The 24,423-nt window shown below is 41.9% G+C and overlaps 2 protein-coding genes and 1 long non-coding RNA gene across 6 annotated transcripts in view; 1 reads left to right on the top strand and 2 right to left on the bottom strand.

The window, feature by feature from the left end:
- The window catches only part of xkr6b (XK, Kell blood group complex subunit-related family, member 6b), a 78,112-nt gene extending 68,737 nt beyond the window's left edge, over positions 1 to 9,375 (bottom strand). The window contains exon 1 of the mRNA XM_034698966.1: positions 8,635 to 9,375. Within this exon, the coding sequence (XP_034554857.1) occupies positions 8,635 to 9,203 (569 nt within the window). The 5' untranslated portion in view covers positions 9,204 to 9,375. The remainder of the gene's footprint in view (positions 1 to 8,634) is intronic.
- mtmr9 (myotubularin related protein 9) overlaps positions 1 to 24,423 on the top strand; it is a 121,077-nt gene that overhangs the window by 79,492 nt on the left and 17,162 nt on the right. For 2 of the 4 annotated variants that reach the window (XM_034698972.1, XM_034698971.1), the window contains exon 4: positions 23,779 to 23,968. In XM_034698972.1, the coding sequence (XP_034554863.1) occupies positions 23,787 to 23,968 (182 nt within the window). In that variant the 5' untranslated portion in view covers positions 23,779 to 23,786. Of the gene's footprint in view, positions 1 to 23,298; positions 23,460 to 23,778; positions 23,969 to 24,423 lie in introns of those variants that run through there. The other 2 variants (XM_034698969.1, XM_034698970.1) reach the window with 2 other exon arrangements.
- Positions 17,929 to 18,360, bottom strand: LOC117823765. The gene is made up of 2 exons (XR_004633492.1): positions 18,298 to 18,360; positions 17,929 to 18,191 (listed from the first exon to the last, which is right to left on the bottom strand). It is a non-coding gene; the product is annotated as an uncharacterized LOC117823765 (long non-coding RNA).

Genomic DNA, 24,423 nt, shown 5'->3' with positions numbered 1-24,423 from the left:
AAAGGATGCATGAAATGTAATTCACAATTTTAATATTTGATGCGAGACTGATGAGAATGTGCTGAAAGACTTTTTTATAGTTAAGATTTAATTTTCATGTGGCGTCATTCAGGGGTGTGTCCAGAACTTTTTGATCGGGGTGGCCCAACTGAGGCTCTCACATAGGCAGGGGTGGCCAGTGCATTTACAAATAAATAACATTTACCCTTTCTGTCTTCACAACCTACTTTCATTAAAGTATTAAACAGTTGTTATATTCCTTTTGACTTAAAAAAAAACAACATTTGGCATAAATCTTCTCAGCTTAATTCTTTAAGGACTTACAAAATATGTTTTTTCAAAGTCACATTTGAGGGCACTAATATAGAAATCTACTGTCAGCCTTTTAAATCATCCCAAAATATAGATTTTTACAGAAACCCCACCTCTGACAAGGCAAACAGCCAATCATAGTTTAGGATTTTGGGGTGTCCCCTGGGGTGGCCAAAATTGGATTTAAAGCGGTGCCAGTGCCACCCTTGGCCACCCCTTTGAACACGCCACTGGAGCCATTGGCCTAACCGTTTAAGTGCGCCCCATATACAGAGGTTATAGTACTCGACGTAGGGGTCACAGGTTCGACTCCCGGCCTCTACCATTTCACATTCCTCACATTTCCTGTCTCTCTTCCACTGTCCTGTTCATTAAAGACAAAGATGCCCAAAAATACAACTTTAAAAATAAAAGAGGTGGAGCTAAACTTTTGAGGGCCCTGCACATCTACTACGTACCCACCTGTCCATCAGCGGGCTGCTAATATCACATATTTATCCATGACTCCTCGCCTTTATATCAATGGATGGGTTTAAAAAAAACACTCATCCCCTTTTTTTGAACACGGCTGTAAAGACTATATTTCTGCTGTCATAACAGGCATTTAAACATGAAAACTAATAAGGAATTCCTTGGTTTCTGCAGCCAGCCTAAAGTGAACACCTGAGGTGTTGCAGTTTTTCTCTCTTCCTCATTTGCTTCATTTTTCACACCAGAAGTTGCAGCTTGTTCACTACACACAGCAAGACTCCAAATGTGCACCAAACACAGAACTAAATCAAACATCATTCAGACATCAAAACGTGATACATATCTCCCAGCAGCTCCACTGTGGTTTAGATGCTGCGTGCATCACAGTGTTGCATTCATGTGTGAGACTGTTTGACACCCATTCAGTCAGTTTATATCAGAACACACTCATATGATCACACCCGCTACAACCCAATGAGCTTTTTTCCATTCAGTACATTTAAAAAGACGTCTACAGCCACTGTTTAAATTAGTTGAAATGTGAGTTTTACATCAACTATTTGCAGACTCTGATTTAATGTCTATGTGAAGACCAGATTTCACTGTAAAATCTCCAACTGTAATAAGATTTGCCTTATATTCACACACATTAATGGCAATTTTCGAGACACAGCTTGTTTAAATTGGAACATATCACAGTGCACCAATTAGAAGTCCAATTATCAGATTCAACCCTCAACCTTTGACCTGCAGAGAGGATGGTTCAGGAGTCTTTCTGCCCTTGTAGTAAGAGCTTCACAGTGTGAGTGCCTCTGAATGGTAAGTGTAAATTGTAAATAATGAATGGATTTGTACTTAAATAGCACTTTTCTAGTCTTTCCGACCACTCAAAGCGCTTTTACACTCCACGACACATTCACCCATTCACACACATTCACACATTGATGGCAGAGGGACCATCAATAGTAAATGATCCCATTCATTTGCATTCACACACTGCTGATTATTTCACTGAGAGCAGTTTGAGGTTCAGTGTCTTGCTCAAGGATGCTTCAGCATGCAGACTGTAAGAGCTGGGATTGGACCGACTTTCTAATTGTGAGACAACCAGCCGGTTCCCGCTTTCATGATTTCCAGGAGCACGGCTCTGCTGCTGACCCTATGCTTCATGTTTTAATACAGATTATGTTTTTAGAACAGTGATGCAGAGGCCACACCTACTCAGGAGGCTAAATGATTTCAGGGCGAGTGAAAAGATTCTTAAATGGTGTACAAGAATCTGGAGAAATTATCTGTAAAAAAAAAAAAAAAGGCCTGTTGCTCTAAGATGGTGGAGAGTGATCAGCCAATTCGATGGCCGGCAGAGGGAGCTTCCCAGACACATCACTCACACCAGCTTGCTTGCTACATGGAGGATAAAGAGTTTATACGATAGTTCTCAGTTGCAAAGCCTTGGTGCTTAGTGTGTGCTGTTTATATGTTTTTTTTTCTTCCAGAAACCACTCACAATTTCAATAATTAAAGGACAATTTACCACAGCTCGGGCTGGTCATTGGATCCACCTCTGATAAAGCAAGGCTAGAGTTCTTACTGGACGCGACCCCACACAGACGCACTATTCTCAGTATCTTCTCTATCAACATGGACTCATGGTTAAGACCCTTGGATGTCAAATGTAGAAGGAAATTGACAAGAGTGGTCAATACAACCAGTAAAATCATAGGGAAACCAAAGAGGCCACAGGGTGACAGGCATGTACTGAACACTGAAAAGAAAGCCTTCGACATTACAAGTGACCCGTCCCATCGATTGTCCTCCCAGTTTGAATCGCTCCCATCAGGTGGACGCCTCAGACTGCTGCGAGCTACAAAAAATCCATCCATCCATCCATCCATACATCATCTATAACACTTTTCCCAGTCAGAGTCGCAGGATGGCTGGAGCCTATCCAAGCTGTCATTGGTCGAGAGGTGGGGTACACCCTATATAAGCCGCCAGCCAATCACAGGGCTAACATGTAGAGACAAATGACCACTCACACCTACGGACAATTTAGAGTGACCAATCAAACCATCAAGCATGTTTTTGAGCCATGGAAGGAAGCCGGAGTACCCGGAGAGAACCAATACATGCAAAGTGAGGAACATGCAAACTCCACACAGAAAGGCTCCTGCCCAGCCGGGGAATCAAACCAGTGAGGCAACAGCACTAACCACTACACCATGTGTAGCCTGCCACCAAGAATATTTATGAACAATTCATTTTCCCACAAGTAATTCAATTCTTAAATGAACAAAGCCTTCCTCACCGCATCCCAGGCAAGTAACCCCACGTTCTGTTACTTTTTACCTTGAGCTGTTTATGAAGTAATTATGCATTTTGAATTTCACCTTTTAAAAGCAGTTACAACTTTTAAATAACGTCCTTTTTATTGATGAATTAAGTTGATTGTGGTGATGCCAAGGACTCCAAGAAGTCTCTCTCAATCACTTGTTTGTGAATGTTGTCTTGTTTGCAATTCAGGTCACTGAGTGATTTCTTTTCCTCCTCTTCTTTTTCAAACACCTCAAACCGCCCACAATGAGCTGCCTTTGTGACTTTTGATATGAAAAATAAAGCACATAGAAATAACGTCTTTGTGTAGACAAGATTTAAAGTATGACAGGAAAATTACTTTGAAGAAATGCTGTCACTGTAATCATTATATGTTTTCATACACTCAGATGTCTTCACAGTATTTCAGCTGGTTAAAAAATAGTTCAAAGTGAGGCTTGGACCTGATTTCACCCTGTTTTCAACCAAATGTTAACGCTGTAATCCTGCTGGTTAGTGCTCACTTAGCATGCACCACATGTCTAACTTGGTACAAGAAGCAGAATTAATCCAGATTTGATTCAGTGCTTCAGTTCAGCACTGGACAGCTCCCATGCGACAACACAAGAGTTGTTGGAGGGGAGATTTTATTGAGATTTCAGGAGGGACAGCTCACAGTAACTCAACGCGCTGTATGTTATGAGCACTGCAAACATCAAATAAGGACAAACAACGAGGCGATATGTTTGGGTGATTAACCGATACACCTCCTGCAGCACACAGCAGCTTACTCATACACTGTGAGCTGATCCCAAGACATAAAAAGGCATGCAGGGCAAAAAATGAGCAACAGGATTGGACAGAGTTGTTTTAGAGCTCCTTGTTGTCAGGATAACACTTGATGAATCATGTGTTAGGAATTCAGAGTGGTTTAAAAAGGCTCTCCGCCAACCTACCAAAGACAACTTTTTATATGAATGGTCCACATTCAAGCACTGGAGCCCAAAATCCTGACCTTTGGCCTTGAGATCAAAAAATGCTGAAACCTAAATTTCCCAGGATGCATTTCAATACTATATTTCCATTGAAGACCATAATCCTTCTCAATTTCAATTGCATTTAAAGCCCTAATGTCTAGTAGCAATGTCTTATTTCTTGTCTGGGAGTTTGAGGAGGTCATCGAGCACAGGCCAGGTCAACCCTGATGACATCATCAGGGTCATCAGGGATTTTTTTATTGTAAAAACATAAACCCAGACAAAAAAGATGGTGACTACATAGTGTTAAGCGTCTATAACTGGTGCTGGAATCATCACAATTTTCTCAGCTTAAGGGAAGCAACTAGAAACTGTTACCAGATATTTTCATCACCAACAATAAGAATTTCAAAGTGAAAATTAAAACTCGCCTTCACCCAATTCTGCTGGGATTTCCCAACTACAAAGAGCTTCCAAAACTTCCTACATGGATTTCCTCAGGGAGGCCTGAGATGGATGCAGCTCTTTCTCAGTCGGACGCTAATTTGGGCTTACACTGATTAAGCTGTCCATCGTACCACCAGGAGACCTCTTGAGTCTGTGAGATCCTCTGTATGCCAGAGCGTATGTGAGCAGAATCTCTGAAGCTTTAGGGGGACACACCAACGGCTGTGCTGCTGGTGATTCACAGGGAGAATGACACGGCAGAGCCAGAGGGAGAGGAATCCTCCCCGTTCAGTCAACAATTAACGGGAGGATAACTGCAAAAAACAAGCTTGGAAGATTCTGTCATCAGCTCGGTCCTCAGGTGCTCGGAGGGAAAGCGGCTAATTGAAAGCAGAGCTGAAAATGGGATTGAGTAATGAGACATGATGAGGCGGTGTTTTTGACTCCTGTCAGCATTTCATCTCATTTTCTCTCATTAATGGAGGCAAAGTATTTCACAAACTGATATTTTAGCATCTCATTTGGAATGGTCTTGAGAGCTGCTTTGAAAACCAGTCACTGAAAATGATTATTTACTCCAAGTATGTTGTCAAAACATTGGAATATTATTCATTCAAACATATTCTTCATAATGCACTACCCATCAGAATTAAAACCAAAAATAAGAAAAGTACATGTCTGAATTCATGTTCTATTTTACATTGAAAACAGCATATGCTACCCATTAACAGCCTGCCCTCACAGGTTGAGGAATCATCTCCATATCAAGAGTTAGTCCTGTGGGTCTGAGGTCGGGAACTATCACTAAGCTGACAAGAGCAGCTTTTGACCCCCGACCCCCCGAAACCAGCGGCCAGGCGGGCACATCATGTCCAAGGGGAGACAGTGTCCTGACAAAGATCCCTCGCCCCTGGCTTTGTGCTGTCAAAACACAAACACTAACACATTGTGTTTACTGGAGTCTCCTTTTTAAAGTTATGTTGGTTTGTTTATGTGTCCCTTTGAACATGTGTTACTGCTGTGACTGAAAATCTGAGGTTAGAGGTGAGAAATGATGGGTCATCATGTATTAACATCAGATAAATTTGTCTTTTTAAACCAGCAAAGGCAAGTCATGCCCCTCTGAAAAAACTCTTTTAACCACATATGAATGACACTAAACTTCTACCAACTATAAGAACAACAGTTTGCCATTATAGGGTTATGTGCAAGGGTTAATTCTGGCATTTGTTAGGCAACAAGCAACGTTTCCAGTAATACGTACACACACTACCCTTTGTTGATGCAAAAATTGATGTTAATCTGGCTGGAAAAGATATGTGTAAATCAGAGTTTTGAGGGTACTGGTACAACTGAGCCAAGCTAGCTGTTTAACCCTGTTACAAGTCTTTCTGATACGCAAAGCTAACCTGGCTTTTGCTTTGTACTGATTGCATGAAGAGAAAGATAACACAGTCTTTCATTAACTCTCCTTCTAGTTTCCCATACAGCTGACACAGCTAGCAGTTAGTTAGTTAGCTCAACACAAAGGGGAAACATTCTGGGGTAACAAAGTGTATCTGCTAGCACCTACAGTTACTTAATGTGTCTGTTTTATTAGAAAGAAACATAAGAACAACAATTCACTATTTTAAGGTTATGGGCCAGGGTCAATGCTAGCTTTAGCAAGGGAACAAGCACAGAAGTATACTGATACTAGCCTTATTTGAAGCAAACATGAGAAAAAAATGCTCAGCTTTTAATGATTCTAGTGGACTGATTCAAGCTAACTGTTTACCCCTGTTTGTGAGACACTCGGCTAACCTAACTGTAGCAGGGAAGGTGTCATAGCTCCCTCTATAGTAAGCTACTCAGAAAAGTCTTTTAAAATGTTGAAATATTTATGTATCAGGCGATTTAGAGGCTTCACTGAAATTGGTTTTATACAGCTAAAGCTGCTGTTGGTAGTCACAGAGTAAACATCTGTTCAGAGAGAGGGACTTCGAATGTCAACACTATCCCTCCCAACCAGATTTCCTCTTAGCCCCCCCAGCACAGATCGGCGTGTGCAGTCATGATAGTGCAGGACTCATAACCAATCGAAGGACGTAGTAGGGGCCACCCCTTAACCAATCAGGACAGAGGATTGGAGATTAGCTATGATTGGTCCGTGATAACGGGAACAAGGGGAATAATAACATTGCTTAATACAAAGGCATTGGAAAACAGAGATTTTGCAATAGTCCACAATTACTCAACTCACCGATGAGTACCGATGGGCATTATGACATTTTCTCCAAACCATGCAGAAACGTTTTCTACACCATTCCTACCAACAGCAGCTTTAAGACATCCATCTGTATTTTCATTTTTCAATGAAGGTGGACTTAGAGCTAAATATGAGTTTAGTAGAGATGTGACCATTCCTGTAAATACAGGTAGCTAATAGTAATCCTAGGTGTCATTTGACTTTGTGTATTATTTTCCCTATTAACTCTTCCTGATACCTCTTTCAACAGACACAGCTCTCAGTAATGTTACCCTCGGTGTAGGCTACATAACTGAAATTATTAGTTTTGACTTTGCTACAAGATTTTCCTTATCTCTTCCCCGCTACAGGTAGCCTATGAGAAAAATAATCAATTGAAGCGTACTAGGAGAGTAAATAAAATCAAGCCAGCACATCTGCAGCTAATCAATACAAGAGGCTTCAGGTGCAGCTCAAAATGAGTCTGATGAGGAATACAGAGTGGACTGTCTCTCTCTGGGAAAACCCATCTTGACAGGAGATGTGCCAGTACACACTAAATTAGACTTCAACATGAAATGAAGATGTTCTTTTCACCTTAACAGAAAATAAACCCTATTTTCAGCCTAAATTTACTAAATGTAAGGCTTTTGGCAACATCTAAATCTGAAAAGGTCAGTGAGATTTCACTCAGATTTTACTCCCAGTCTTCCGCATGTGAGTAATTCAGCCTGTAGCACGAATGCTCTCGTGCATGAGATTGCAACACAGCCATGGCTTAGACAATTAATTCGTCTGATGAGGAGGGGAGGCAGCTGTCAAACACAGACAGTGTGACATAATCGGTGTACAAGTTCTGCATCTGATGCACAAAAACACTTCAAGCGTCGACAGAAAAGCTGAAAGTCAGAATGAAATTCTTTGACCCTGTGCACTGAGTCTCAGTGTGCTGTTTTACATTTTCCTAGCCGCTGGCAGTCCTCTCACAGCAGCCGTCATGCGTTACTTTTTTTCCATTAAATGCCAGCCACTGCGTCTGTCTGCACCAAAAACAACTCGCTGCTCCCAAGCTCACCCTGAACAGCCTCGACGGGCCAAATGTGCACGCACCAGTGTCACATTTTACTACAGCTGAAGTCGCTACATCTCACAGATTACGCACAGAGTGATGTACACCTTGAGCTTCTCCGCGTTTCCCCCAGACGCAGCAATTTGTGTGGCCAAAGCGGATTTGGGGACCAAAGATGTGGAGCGTCGCAGAGGAATCGATGACATCATGTCTGTGGGGGGAAGATGTAGTTTTGTGAGCCGTGAAAACAGATGCTCGTCTGGCCTCTGGTTGCAGAGTTGGAGGTTTTGATGCGGGGAGGGAGAGAGAGCGAGGGAGAGGGAGAGAGAGAGAGAGGGTGAACTGAGGCGACGGTGTGTGATGCACTGTGGTGTGAACGGCGCGTCTGACACACACTCAGACGCACACACACATACACTCACAAGCTTTCGGTTACTACCTGTCCGTCTTTGAACAAATAGTCCTCCCTCCGCACACAAGCGCAGTGGCGCACTGTGAGGAAATAATCACAGCGGTGCAATGTGTGTGCAGCTGGAGGAGTTTTTGTGGGCATGTTTGGTACAGATCAAGAAATGAGTTGCAGGGGGGTTTACATGTAAGTAGATTCATTGAAAATATAAAAGAAGAGAGCGTGAGTGCGTAATGGCATCACCACGGTGCTGATTCTCACCCCAGTCATGTACACACCGGGTTATACCAGGTGACAGTCAGAGAGAGGTGAGAAGGAGTGAATGTGAGAGTGAGAGAGGGGAGCTGGGAGCGCAGTGCTTTAGGGAATAAACTGATCCTTTTAAAAGAAAACTTTGAGTTTGTCTTACCGCCACACTTGTCCCATCTGAAAGATGTGTATGACGGTCTGCCAAATCCAGACAGACAGACGGCAGCACCTGTCCCTCTGCAGACTGGCCGTAGCTCTCCGACTACTCAGCCCCTCCACGGAGCCCAGTCCGCCCCCAGTGTAATCCTGCACAAACCACCTGAAGCTCAGGATCTGGACTAGCACCGAGGGCACCAGCACGAAGAACAGGGTCAGGCCCGACCACAGGAAGTCCTGCTTGTGGTAATAGTCGACGGCCAGCCACAGATCGGTCCCCACGTCCCAGAAAAACACCAGCAGCGCCAGGATGATCCACAGGCAGTCCAGCCAGAGGCGCTGCTCCTGCGGTGGACGCGCCGCATCTCTCCCCTTCCCCTTCCCCTTCCCCCGGAGGTAATGCAGGCACGCGCTCCGGCAGCCCCAGTAGCACGACGAGGTGTTGCAGCAATGGCAGATGTGGAACGAGCTGCCATTCCGCGTGTCGTCCTCTCCCGTCCCCACCACCTCGTCCAGGTTGTGCAGCTGGGCGAAACCGGTGACGACCCCGCGACCATCGGATTTCGCTGCCATCTTTCCCTCTGATGTTCCCACCTCCTCCGGCTTCCGGGGTTCGTGACGACACTTCCCTGACACCTGTTTTGCACCCCAAATGTTGGAGCCATCTAAAAGCGGGGTGTCTGCGCGTGGCCGTCGCTCACTGTGTCCCCAGGAAGCGCACGAGAGGCGCCGCGGACGCAGCACATCTTTCCTTCCTTTCCCTCCACTGCAGATCTAATCCCACCTGGTTTCAATTATCTAATCTACAAGTTCACGCAATTTAATTTACAACTCGTCCATCCAACTGCAGTCATCCAATTTCTACCTGTGCATTAATCTCATCCCCGCTGCTCTGTTGTTTCCCCTCTCTGCAGCTCTCCTCCAGCTGCAAGCTCAGTGCCAGGAGCAGACCGTCCCTCCACTGTCCCACGCCGACGTAATTCATCCCCCCTCCTCCCTTTCTCTCGCTCTCCCTTTCTCACACACACAAACGCACACACTCACCGGTTCTCCCTCTCAACGTGGTTGCCATCTAGTGTCTCGTTTGAAGCCCCCAAATATGCAGGGGAGGACTGCATGATGTAATGCAACATGCCTCACCTCCAACTAACGAAGTGTTTCCTGTTGTTTGAATGGATTAATCAGTCCTGGAAACAGACTGAGGGATCATAGCTGTCTTACTGACGAAGAAAACATCCTGTAACGACTTTTATCTAATTTTAAAGTAACAAAACTTCCCCCTGTTGTGTTCATTTCTCTGGAAAAGCAATGATGTTCCTGGGTCAATTTGACCCGGGGCATATTCAATTATCCAAAAGTGTCAGAACCCCAAAAAATCCGAATACACATTTTTTAAATCTAATGTTTAACTCCATTACTAACGATTTAAATCAAGATGTAGTGCAATGGTGTTCTTTCATTCTCACAGATCCTGGTTCAATGAGGATAACTCTCGTTTTCATTAAAATTAATGTTAAAACTTTTTAAATGTACATTGGAAAGCCCTAAATATAAATGCAATAGATTTGCATGACATAGCTGTGATGTTGATAAATTAACACGAGACACCTCTTCTGTCACATGCTGCCCAGTTTTTTATGCTGCATTTAGCTGGTTTGGAAGGCATATATTAATAGACATTTAAAAGGGTCAATTGGACCCGCAACATATCAGGAGGGTCAAGCGTTTATCCCCTGGTTTAAATGTTCATTTCATAAAGGCATGATGTTAGGAGCGTTTTCGTTTTTATTTTGTTTCTCCTTACTATCAGCAAATAGCCAATTTTCTCCAAGAGACACCATGTCCTCCAGAGAGAGACATACATTATCTATAGGTGGATCTATAGATCTCCACAGCAGTTGCTATAGAGACGTGTGGTTTTCCCGCCTTTCTGCACCATTATTTTTTTTTCCCCCAGCAGTCAATGGGTTAAGCATTTTCCTGAAAAGTGACGTTTTCCCCCTCTGGTTGCATGTTCGAGCAAAGAGCTGGTGATTCCGCTGTAAGCTCCACAGCCCAGTGATTAGACTGAACCCGCTGAGCTGCCTCGCGGGGTCACATCCAGTGTGACGCTGATTGGATCATGGTCGCCTCAGCACGCTGCCTGCTGCGCGCGCCAACTCTGGATGCGGGATTTGATGGGAGCTGTCCAGTGCTGAAATGGCGCTTAAACAGCCACAAGTCATCCGCTCTTTAATGCTTTGAATCTTTGTTGAACACTTTGATTCAAAGCAGCATTACTATCGTCATTGTTATCAGTAGTTATCTTTACTTAATTATTTAACTCTTAAAACACATCCTTTACTCTTTTTAAGTGGCCAACACACAGACAACTCGTTCACACTCACACATATAACCCAACATTACAGGGTAGCTACTGATGTCATTTTTTATGGATTCATTCACAAAAAGACATGTTAAAAAGGTAAATCATCACATAGTTTAGTACATTTTGAAGACTCTTCTTATAAGAGTGCAAATAGTTTTATTTTAACTCAAAACAAGACATTTTTTACCTCTTTGTGAGGCCAAGTCTCAGTGTTGCACTGAAAATTTCAAGTTTTCATGCATTTTTTTTTGACACTGAACCAATTCCAAGATATCAGGCCTGAATGATACATCTGAAAACAGTCCCTTGTACAGACCTCCAGGGGCGGAGCCAGACTTTTGTGACTGGAGTGGCCCAACAGGGCATGAAGACACTGTGTGCACTGTCAACTCATAAGTACTTTGACTACTAGGGTGCAAGTAAACTATGCAAGTTGACATGTTAGAGTAATGAATAGCACCACTGCTGCTTCAAAGCAGAAGGGTTAAGGGTTCCAATCCAAGCCAGGGTCTTCTGGTTTGGAGTGAAGGTGTTTTGTCTTTTGTCTAATTTTCATGCTTAAACCACTAACATGAAAGTTTCCGAAATATGTTATGTTCCTTTGGGGGTTGTTTTTACTTCAAAAAGTAAAAACAAAAGAGTTACAACATGCAAAACGAAAGATACCTTTAGAGGATAAAACAAAAAGAAGATATGTTACATTGAAATTCAAAGACAGCTGCCAGCATTCTGTTGCATCAAAGCCCAATTTAACATTTAACAAGTACTAACTCTGACAAAGCAAATATCCAACCATTGTTTAGGATGTTGGGGTGGCAATCAGATTTTAAGGGGGGCACTGGCCACCCCCCTGGAAATGCCTGTGGGAACCTCATCCCACATGCTGTACCTTAAACATCAACACTTAGCCATCCTTTGACTGGAGGGAGACTTAAATTTCACAATCATGTCCGTCTGTGCAAACCCAATGACAGTACATTGGAGCATTACAGAGAGGAAAACATGACTTAAGTTTGCATGTGTTTCTTCCTTTGTACAGCCAAACTCAGTGATACCATCAGACCACAGAGATGGAGCCAAGAGCTAAATTCATTCTCTGAATCACATCTGATTGGGTCCATTGGACCAGGTCTCTAGCTTACACCAAAACATGTCCTATCTTTAATACAAGGCATGAAAACACACTTTGCATGTGAAAGGAGTTACTTTAAAACTAGGTCAACTAAAGATTGTACTAGGATGGGTTTAATTTGATTGGAATTCATTATAAAAATGACCATATGTCCCAACATGCTTACAAAACATTGAGCAAAATGTGATTGTTTTCACTTTCCCATTATTACCAGTGCTTATCATGATGGGATGGTATTTTTATCCAACTAGGATGGTGAAGAGGGAGAGGAATTTTTTTTTTTTTTTTTTTTGTAGAAATGCAGAGGAAGTCAAAGTGATGCTGCATGAAAGAGCTCCAGAAAATAGTCTGTTCCTGAGGGCAGAGATTACTGCGAGAATGATTCTTTACGTTTCACAGAAGTGTGCACATCATGAAACCTGCTTCATCTGAAAGGCCCTCATCTTCTCCTCTTGCTCTTGTTAGGTCTCCGCCATTCCTCCTGAGCTGCACACCTTGGGGGGACACTGAGCTCTGATGGTCCCAGGGGATGGGATTAGTTTAATGCTGCCATCAATGTAAACAAATCACAAGACAAGTAATTTGTAGTCTTATTAGTCACAAACCACTTAAAATTTTGAAAGCAAAAAATTGTGTGTGTGTGTGTGTGTGTGTGTGTGTGTGTGTGTGTGTGTGTGTGTGTGTGTGTGTGTGTGTGTGTGTGTGTGTGTGTGTGTGTGTGTGTGTGTGTGTGTGTGTGTGTGTGTGTGTGTATGTGTGTATGTGTGTGTGTGTTAGAGCCAAAGAAAAGAGAGCATCAAAGACAACATTAAATCAGACTCAAAAAAGCAAACAAAGCAGGAGCATGAAGAATAACTGAGGGGAGAAAGAGATCAGGATGAGTGCAGGTTAGCTGCATGGAGGCTAAATAAATCAGACAGAATGTGTGTATTCTCCACCCAAAAAAAAACCACACACACCACCTGCAGCAGGAGGGAGAAATGATGCTTTGCAGCCAGCTGTCCTTCAAATATATATCCTGCATCCTTTTAGCAATGTGCAGATGGAGCAAATCAATGATGCATTGTGGGAAATGCTATTTTTTTATTGTTTATTTTTAAATGGTCTCCGTCCTTCAGGGCTGAAAATCAATGCTAGTAGAAGCCATTGACAGGTCAGCTTGTGTGCTTTCTCTGCTGCTGAGGATTATCGAGCTGCATTCAACAGCACAAATGTGGCAAACTGTACATGACACCCTGAACTCATAATGTGATCCATTTTATGTTTGTGTGGATTTTACAACCAGCCAAAGAGATATTGGCTAAAGAGAGGATGTTTTCACTTGAGGTTAGAAAAGCCCATAGATATTTTGTGTGTCTAAACTTAAGAGGCATTTAAAAGAGGGGATGGGGATGCTGCTAAATAACATTCATCAGGTTACTGCTTGTGTCAGATCCATGGGCAGGCAAACGTTTGTCAAGAGATATGGTGTTTGAAGGGTGTCTGCCCTGAACAGCAGCAAAACCTACCCCCCTGTGGAGTTCAGACACTGGTGGTGGAGGTGTTGACAATACAGATGTCTGAGGCTGATGAGATAAAGGAGCTGATGACAAACTAAAGACTCTGCGGTGATTGGGAGATGGTTGATAAAATCATCTAGGGCTGATGACACTGGAGGACTGCAAAGACTGCAAAGACTGGGCAGTGGTGGCAAGATTGTTGGAGATGTCATCTACCGCTGATTAAGTTGTGGAACTGGGAGGTGGAAGGTTGCAAATGAACTGAAGGAAGAGAGAGACATTTCTAAAATGGGCAGCAGCAAAATGATAGGCTAACAAAGAGGGTGTGTTGCAGTGTTACTGGATAGACATGACCAGGTGATGAGAACAGCTGGTGACTACAGGAAATAGGAGTGAGAAAAGATAACACTGTATATTCCTAATGTAATGAGTGACAAGTGACTAACTAGACTCCTTACCACTAAGAAAACCTGAATCTTGAAGAGTCCTTCTTTGGTATGTGCTTCTCTGTTTATATGCAGTTTCTTGTTTGTTTTTATGGCTTTTGGTTAGCAGTAGTACTTTGGAAACAGCCGAACATGTGCAGAACTGGAATCCAAGAGAAATATCTTTGTGGTATGGTTTGGCGTCATATTGTATCATATTATTTCATATCGTAGGGAATCATATCGTATCCTATCCCATCGTAACGTATCATATAGTATTATATCATATCATAATGAATCCTATCGTAACATATCGTAGCGTATCGCATCAGATCTTATCATAAAGTATCGTGCCGCATCATGTGGCATTGAACCGTATTGTATACTATCCTATAGTATCATATCCTATAATAACGTATCACATCCTATTGTTCTGTATCGTATCGTGACAACTAATGGAATCATATCGTATCCTAACAAACAGCATATGGTATCGTATCCTGTCGTAATGTATCATATCGTAACGTAACGTTAAGTCACGTATCGTAACGTAACATAACGTAACATGTCGTATTGTATCGTACCGTATTGTACTGTATTGTATAGTATCCTATCGTATCATATCGTATCGTAACGTATCGCATCATATCGTATCATGACAACTTATGGAATCATAACGCATCCTAACAAACAGCATATTGTATCGTATCATATCGTAATTTATCATATCATAACGTAAAGTAACATTAAGTTACATATCGTAACGTAACATAACATGTCGTATTGTACAGCGTATCGTATGATATTATAATGTATCCTATCGTAACATATCGTAGCATATTGCATCATATCTTATTATAAAGTATCGTGTTGAATCATGCAGCATTCTGTCGCATCATGTCATATCGTATCACATAGTATTGTACCGTATCGTATAGTATCATATCATAACGTAACGTATCGCATCCTATCGTATCGTTCTGTATCGTACGGTGACAACATATGGAATCACAACGTATCAAACAAACAGCATATTGTATCGTAATGTATCATATCATAACGTAACGTTAAGTCACATAACGCAATGTTAGGTCACATATCATAATGTAACATAGCGTAACATGTCGTATTGTATCGTAGCGTACTGTACCATATTGTATAGTATCATATCGTATCATATCCTATAGGAACGTATCGCCTCCTTTCGTATTGTTCTGTATCGTATTGTGACAACTTATGGAATCATAATGTAGCATAACAAACAGCATATCGTATCGTAATGTATCGTAACGTAACATAATGTAACATGTCGTATTGTATCGTAATGTATAGTAATGCATCGTTACGTATCATATCATATCATAACGTGTATATCGTATAGTGTCTTATTGTATCGTATCATAACATAGCGTATCGTGTCGTATCACATCGTATTGTAACACATCATATTGTGACACATGGTAATGTTCCTTATCGTATCGTACCGTACAGAATAATGAACAATGTAATGATCGTATTTAGGCTGTTAATTTACCACAGTTCTTTGTTCCTTTGTTGAGATGATTATTTCTTAATCCTTCTTTTATTTTTGAGACCATGTTTAAATACATGATCTCAGTTTAGGGTCTGTCTTGTCTGTTTATGAAATACCATGAACCAAGGAGGTAGGAGGGCAGGAAAATGAAAAGCAACCAGTTCTAATAATTAATGAAAAATTGATGAAAGCAAATAAGAAGCATTTAGCACTGCTCAGGCTTAGACGGTTTACACAGCAGCAGCACACATGTGGCATGCTCCACAGATGCTAAATAATGCAATGAATTTAATCATGGATGAATCCTTCAATTTGTTCCACATTTTACCCCATTGGGACTGTAACAACCTTGCCAAGCAATGACTTAAATTTACTCAAATAAAGACCATTTTTTTAAGAGTATCAATGCAGCTACAAAACTTTGAGAAGCAGTAGAATGATTGATGAAGTGTACCCCAGAGCCTCTAAAATAACAGTTGTTATTAGACTCTGCACCCACGTTCAAGTCACCATTATCTGCCGTGACAGACTGCTCTGATTCACTGGACATGCCTGAAATAACCAAACAGATCACAGCGCAGAACAAACGCCAAACAAACCCACAGAACAGAAGGATGCATGAGATATTGTCTCTATCAGACACTACATGAGGGCTGAGTAATGGTGTAGGTGTGAGCACAAACTGTCAGTCCCTAAAATTAGCTGCAGAATCTTCCAAAAATGCTCCGAACTTGTCAATAAATGTCAGGATCTGATTCAGACGAGCTGTGAGGGAAAACAACTTCATCACAGATTGACAGTTTCTGGTTATTATCAGTCATCCAGGTTTCTGAAATGTAATAATACGAAAAAAAAAGTGTTTTCACATGTTTATTCATATTTTTCAAATATTCTCCAAGTTACAGTGAGAATAAAAATGTACATCCTCTTCAAATGTTCACCTGCTGCAATATAAATCAACATTTATGACATAAGCTAAAGTTAATCATCTCCTCTGCACCCACACATTTCTCTGAGCATCTTAAATAAAAAATGGAGCCCAGGTTACACTATTATATCCTGTCTGAGGCTGTGATGGGAGTATTTGCTTTGAAAGCAATCTTTATCAGTTCATCATCTTCTTTAAGAACACCACAGCAAAGCATCTTTTCTTCAGAGGGAGAGCGGATATTTGGTTTGTAAAGTAACGCTGGGTTTCACATTCAATCGAGCCCTGGCTGCTGCACACTTCTTCTTCTGCTGTGTGATGCTGGCTGGAGCAAACCATCCATTGTGAAGCCCAGAGACAGGCTGCAAGTGAAGCAGATACTGGGCTGATTTGCAATACATCACACACATGCACACACACACGCAAACACTACACCCTGTCAAACGCAAACAGGCCTCTTCTTCTTCTTCTTCTTCTTCTTCTTCTTCTTCTTCTTCTTCTTCTTCTTCTTCTTCTTCTTCTTCTTCTTCTTCTTCTTCTTCTTCTTCTTCTTCTTCTTCTTCTTCTTCTTCTTCTTCTTCTTCTTCTTCTTCTACTTCTTCTTCTTCTTTTCTAGGTATTCACCTCTTCAGGGGGTTTCCTGCTCAGTGTCAGAGTGTGTTCCTTCATGTGCTGTCAGATCTCGTTGATAACATCAGAAGTACAAAAAAATCCTCAGGCTACATTTTTTTTCTATCCTCTTTTTATGACACAAACTCACAGCTGCTAATAGTGAGGCCTTTTTTCTTAAGATCTGTAAATCTTGACTTTAAATGTTTTTATTTTGCTCTCTTCTTTTGTTATGGTTGTATGAGTCTGGTTCTCTGTCTTATAAGCTTCCCCTCTGCTTCATCACATCGTAAACAACATGATATCCACCATCTGCTGACCTCTCATTCACCCAGACCTGATTCTGCAGTCTGAAACACTGGAAACTGGACGGTTGTACTCGAGCCATCCCCTACATTGTTAAAATATTACGCCCCTTTCCTGTAATTGCCATTTTTCCATATGGCTTCTTTTCAATCCCCAGTCATCTAACGAGGGATAGGTCCCTTTTTGAAATAACCCCCCTTGAGATTTCCTCTCTTTTCCCTCTCTTGTGTTTGTGTGTAATTGCTTGTTACTCATATTGTATGGACACTATAGATGCCAATTTACTGCCTCTTTTGTAGGATGTTCCAAGCTGCCTTCTTTTAGTTTGCAGTCTTACCAGATATCAGATTTTCATGTGCACTTAAAAAAAAAAAATTGTACCCACCTTGTTTTGCTGCCTCTTAGTTATTCATAGGTCACTATTAACATGTTGGCAGACAAACTAACCAACCATGGCTCTTGAGCAATGACAAAAAGATAAGAGGACAACAAATTAATTAAAGAAAGTAAGTTATTTATGATAACAGTAAATTAAATAACCAATGAATACAAATGAATATGGGGTATGGAGAGTCTGTAACATCAGTAGTGTGCATGTGGGTGTGTGAATATGATGTATGAGAGGTGTTGACGAGTGCACTAACACAAAGGTCTGACTAAAGGAAGTTGGTCTGGCATGGGGAGAGTGAGAGAGGGAGGAAACAGGAAGCCAGCCTTTTATCAGAGGGGATGTAGCCAATCAGCATCACTCCAGGCACCTCTAGGAAACATAATGCAAATGAGTATAAACACCAGCATGGTCAAACAAGCAAGGCTCATCACAATATCTAATAACAAACACACACATATACAATATATTTCTTTACCTGGCCTTTACAATCATTTGTTTGTCAGGATAATGCAGAATATGTTGTACCTCCCAGTCATCTGAAATCAAGTTATCATTGATTTATGGATCCATTCAGTTCACTTTTTAACATCACAACTCTCTCAAAGACCGTCCAATATTGCCACCTAGCGTCCACTTTTGATATTGTTCAGATATTTAATACAGCAGGAGGTGAATGGAGGAAACTGCAGATTAATGAGCCTTAAACTGTCAGCCCCCCATATACAATGGAAATATTGTATTACCATAAATTACAGGAATTCATCAGTTTCATATCATCATACTGAAAATGTCAAAAAAAATAGTGGTTCAACCAATTAAATCCATTTACAGAGACATTAGGTAGGCCTTTGCAGGATTCACTATTGTGATGAACCCCTCATAACACTTGTTTTTCAGTTTTGTCCAAGTCTGAACCCCAGTTCATTTATCTAGAACAGTTGTTCTCAAAGTGGGGTCCTGGGACCCCTGGGGGTCCGTGTACCATAGCGTGGGGGTCCGTGAAATAATTTGAATACATTTCTAATAAATCATAAAATTGTGCTGTGTCATTACAAAACAGCATATACACCATTGTTATGATACCATTTGGTGGCTGAAGGGATATGTGAGTCTTATTACTGTTAATTTTCTGAAAGCGTTTAACATCAATTACTTGAAAAGTATAAATGCTGTCATGTTGAGTCCACAAGGAATGAAATGACCCTCTGTTTTAAAGTATACAAGTGGTTTTTACTTGATTCAAATTGAAGTGTTATATCTGTTTATCACTATGGTACAGGTCTGAAGTATTTACATTGATACGTTTAACTATACATATAGTTCCAAGGGCAACTAAGAGTGCAAATGGTAGTAAGCATGTGCTTTAGTGATGGGAAGTTCAGATCTTTTCAGAGAGACGGCTCTTTTGACTCGGCTCCCAAAGATGAGCCGACTCTTTCAACTCCTGAACAGCTCTTAATTTAGGATCTTTTGTAGCCGTATATTTTACCTTAACTGTGCAAAAAATACTCAAGAAGCCTTATAATTGCTCAATTTTGTGCATTTATTCTGTCACAAAACCATTCTTACCCTTAGGGTTATGATTAGGGTTAGGGTTAGGGTTATGATTAGGGTTAGGGTTAGGGTTAGGGTTAGGATTAGGGTTAGGGTTAGGGTTAGGATTAGGGTTAGGGTTAGGGTTAGGGTTATGATTAGGGTTAGGGTTAGGATTAGGGTTAGGGTTAGGATTAGGGTTAGGGTTAGGGTTAGGGTTAGGATTAGGATTAGGGTTAGGGTTAGGGTTAGGATAAGGGTTAGGGTTAGGATTAGGGTTAGGGTTAGGGTTAGGGTTGTGATTAGGGTTAGGGTTAGGATTAGGGTTAGGGTTAGGGTTAGGGTTAGGATTAGGGTTAGGGTTAGGATTAGGGTTAGGGTTAGGGTTAGGGTTAGGGTTAGGATTAGGGTTAGGGTTGTGATTAGGGTTAGGGTTAGGATTAGGGTTAGAGTTAGGGTTAGGGTTAGGGTCAGGGTTATGGTTAGGATTAGGGTTAGGGTTAGGGTTAGGATTAGGGTTAGGGTTAAGGTTAGGATTAGGGTTAGGGTTAGGGTTAGGATTAGGGTTAGGGTTAGGATTAGGGTTAGGGTTAGGGTTGTGATTAGGGTTAGGGTTAGGGTTAGGATTAGGGTTAGGGTTAGGGTTAGGGTTAGGGTTAGGATTAGGGTTAGGGTTAGGGTTGTGATTAGGGTTAGGGTTAGGGTTAGGATTAGGGTTAGGGTTAGGATTAGGGTTAGGGTTAGGGTTGTGATTAGGGTTAGGGTTAGGGTTAGGATTAGGGTTAGGGTTAGGGTTAGGGTTAGGGTTGGGATTAGGATTAGGGTTATGGTTAGGGTTAGGGTTGGGATTAGGGTTAGGGTTAGGGTTAGGGTTAGGGTTAGGGTTAGGATTAGGGTTAGGGTTAGGGTTAGGGTTAGGGTTAGGATTAGGGTTAGGGTTAGGATTAGGGTTAGGGTTAGGGTTAGGAATAGGGTTAGGGTTAGGGTTGGGATTAGGGTTAGGGTTAGGGTTAGGGTTAGGATTAGGGTTAGGATTAGAGTTAGGGTTAGGGTTAGGATTAGGGTTAGGGTTAGGGTTAGGGTTAGGGTTAGGGATAGGGTTAGGATTAGGGTTAGGGTTAGGGTTAGGATTAGGGTTAGGGTTAGGGTTAGGATTAGGGTTAGGGTTAGGGTTAGGGTTGGGATTAGGGTTAGGATTAGGGTTAGGGTTAGGGTTAGGGTTAGGATTAGAGTTAGGGTTAGGGTTAGGATTAGGGTTAGGGTTAGGGTTAGGGTTAGGGTTAGGGATAGGGTTAGGATTAGGGTTAGGGTTAGGGTTAGGATTAGGGTTAGGGTTAGGGTTGGGATTAGGGTTAGGGTTTGGGTTCTGAATAGGGTTAGGGTTCTGAATAGGGTTAGGGTTCAGGTTAGGGTTAGGATTAGGGTTAGGGTTCTGATTAGGGTTAGGTTTCGGGTTAGGGTTATGGTTCTGATTAGGGATAGGGTTAGGGTTCTGATTAGGGTTAGGTTTCGGGTTAGGGTTAGGGTTATGATTAAGGTTAGAAGAGTTAGAACCAGAACTAATCTAAAGCAAACAGAACCAGAACCGAACTCAAGCAAACTGCACCAGAACCGAACCATATTCGAACCGGAAACGAACCAGAACAGAACCAGAACCAAACTAAGGCAAACTGCACCAGAACCGAACCATATTCGAACCGGAAACGAACCAGAACAGAACCAGAACCGAACTCAAGCAAACAGAACCAGAACAAAAAACTAAAGCGGACAGAACCAGAACCGAACCAGAACCGAACCAGAACCGTACCAGAACCGAACCGTAGCAGATTCAAACCCGACCGAATCAGAACCAAATTACAACCAAATCAGAACCGAACCAGAACCGAACCTGAACCGAACCAGAACCGAACCAGAACCAAACCAGAACTGAACCAGAACAGAACCAGAACTGAACCAGAACCGAACCAGAACCGAACCAGAACCGAGTCAGAATCGAACCAGAACCGAACCAGATTCGAACCCGAACCGAACCAGAACCGGATCAGAACCGAACCTGAACCGAACCTGAACCGAACCTGAACCGAACCAGAACCGAACCAGAACTGAACCAGAACTGAACCAGAACCGAACCTTCACCAAACCAGAACCGAACCAGAACCGAACCAGAACCGAACCAGAACCGAATCAGAACCGAACCAGAACCGAACCAGAGCCGAACTCAAGCAAGTAGAACAGATGAAGCCACGATACACAACCTCCCCTCCATCACCTTTATCCTATATCCTCACATGTGATTGGCCGCATGGCCGCCATGCTAACCAATCCAAACTAAGTTCTGCTGTGAGCAGAGCTGGGGCTGAGCACAGGAAAAAACTGGGAGCCAGCTCTCTCTCGATTTGAGCCGGCTCTTCTGATTCACTATAAAGCATCGTCTCTCAGAGCCGCAGCTTTTGATCATGACACATCACTAATGTGCTTAATCTGTATTGCAATTATGAGGGGGTCCTTGGACAATTTTCTCACCTGTAAGGGGTCCCTGGCTCCAAAAAGTTTGAAAACCCCTGATCTAGAAGAGCTAAGTTGTAAAAGGAGTAATCTTGTGCCCTGCATTATTGTTTAAATTCTTGGTTGAAATGTGAACAAATATACATAATGTTGCAGTATAATATGTGATAATGCAGCCCATTAGTAATATGTGAAGTGACTGTATGTAAGGAAATAGCTTTTCCTAAAGAAAAAAATACTTCCATATACCAGTCGTACAGATAAATAATGGATGTACTATCTGTAACGTCACCCATCTGTTTCTGAAGCGCTGTTTTGAAGCCAATCGTAGGCGGGAACCATATTGGATGTGCTGAACTCAACCTAACTACTGTTGAGCTAGTGTGAGGTAAAGAGGCGGGCTTTGAGCCTCCTCGCTAACAGCTACATTGTTCTCGCCTGTCAGTCAAGTCAGCTACACTCATTTTTGTACCAGGCTGTAAACATGTTTATATCCGGCTTTTTTGAATATGTGTGTATGTGGTTTCCGGTACTTCCGGAGCCAGCCTCAAGTAGACAATAATAACATACGTCAGTTTCTAAACAGTCGGTATGTGATTTGTGAAATTTATGCCACCATCACAAAAGGACGTTGCCTCATGTGACGCTACAGAGGAAAGGACTTCTTATGTTTCTTTTTTTTTTAAGTTATATTTTTGGCGTTTATTTGATAGGAAAGCTAAAGAGAGACAGGAATTGTGGGGAGTAGAGAGCAGGGGAAGACACATGCAGGAAATGGTTGACCGGCCAGGAATCGAACCGGCAACCCCTGCAACGAGGACTGTAGCCTCTCTATGTGGGGCGCTTAAACCACTAGGCCACCAGCGCCCCATGTTTCTTAAAACAAATGTCCTGTCCCCTTTCTCATTTTCTTCATTCCTTGCCTCTCTCTGTGCATCCCTCCCTAGAGGAAGGGTCTAAAATATGAGTAAGAGAGGAAAGTGGGGGTAGCATGGATGTAACATAGGGTTAGGGTCAGGATTAGGGTTTGGGTTATGATTAGGGTTAGGATTAGGATTAGGATTAGGGCAGGGTCTAGGAACTGCAGTTTTTAACACTTCCGTATTGGCTTCAATGCTCACGGCCCGAGGTTGACACTTTGGTGCTCCTTTTATGTTTAGTACAGAAGCCCTAGAAGAAAATTATTAAATCCATTTTATTTTCTCTGTTTTCTCGTCTTATATTTCTCGTTATCTCGAGAAAAAAAAAGCTTGTTTTCTTAGATGAAGAGAGAAATAATTTGCAATCTTGGGAAAACAAATGAAATTGACTTGTTGTCTTGTGAGACCAGAGAAAACAAAGTGTATTTAATCATGTCCTTTTAGGGTTTCGGTACCAATGAGTCCTACTTTATTGATTGTGGAGCTTTTAACTGTAGCTTTTAAAAAATTGGGAAATGAACAGCTCGGAACCAAAAGTATCAAATCCGTTGTTTCTAGTCGGCTTGTTTATGTGAGCGTACCAGTCTCGCCCAACAACAGCTTCAACGGTAAGGAAATCAAGTAATTCAGCGACACGTCGTCTGAGCGTTAATGTAAAACCTGACTGTATATCTTACCGGTATGTTTGCTGTGAACATGTTGACGTTATATTTTAAATGACTGACACGATTTGTAGTTCTTTTTGTATCCAGCTGGGTCACGTCAGGCAATTCATTTCCTGAATCAAGCTAACTGAAGCTAGCTGTCAGATTGATTCATTTATTGTTTTTAAGATTCATAACAGCGTCTTCTTGCTTTATTGTTCTTCTGAATAAGCACAGCAGAGCTTCACTTGGTCTGTCGTAGCTGTAGCATCTTTACCCAATGCCTTTGTGAAGGTGTGTGAGTTAAAAACAAACACAAACACCCTCTTAATGTAGCCCCTGTTTGTTCCTCAGGTGAAGTCATGGAGTTTGCAGAGCTGATAAAGACACCCAGGGTGGACGGGGTTGTCTTACATCGGCCTTTCCTGCCCACTGTGGAGGGGACCCTGTGTCTGACTGGGCATCACCTGATTCTCTCCTCCAGACAGGACAACACAGAGGAGCTGTGGCTGCTTCACTCCAACATTGACTCTATAGAGAAGAGGTAACACACTTTATTGGATCTCTTTTCAAATGCATTTCAACACACTCCATTGTTTCAGACTATGTCTCCTCTGTCTGCCTAGTTTCATAAGCTGCACCTGGCATAGGTGTATGGAAATCTTTCCTGAAAACTTATTCAAAAATAGTGGGAGTGAAAACTGAAAACTTATTTGTGTACCAAGAGTCATTTCCCCACTTCCTCTCAGTCTTAACATATCTGAGTTGAATTCACTGACAAATACTCAACAAAAATGCAACCCATCTCTTCTTCAAGCCCCAGCATGTTACTCTCTCAGCTGAATGTTTCCAAAGTATGTTTTTTTATATAAAACATTTTGGTATTTATGTTTACTACATGAAACTCTTCTTCTTCTGGGGCCTATTAACGATGCCCTCCTCCAATCATTGTTGGCAGTCACATAGTTCATGACGCTGCGTATATATCAAGTCATCTTT

Source organism: Notolabrus celidotus, chromosome 13 (assembly GCF_009762535.1).
Source record: "Notolabrus celidotus isolate fNotCel1 chromosome 13, fNotCel1.pri, whole genome shotgun sequence".
Lineage (NCBI taxonomy): Eukaryota > Metazoa > Chordata > Actinopteri > Labriformes > Labridae > Notolabrus > Notolabrus celidotus.
This window is presented reverse-complemented; position numbering and strand designations above follow the sequence as displayed.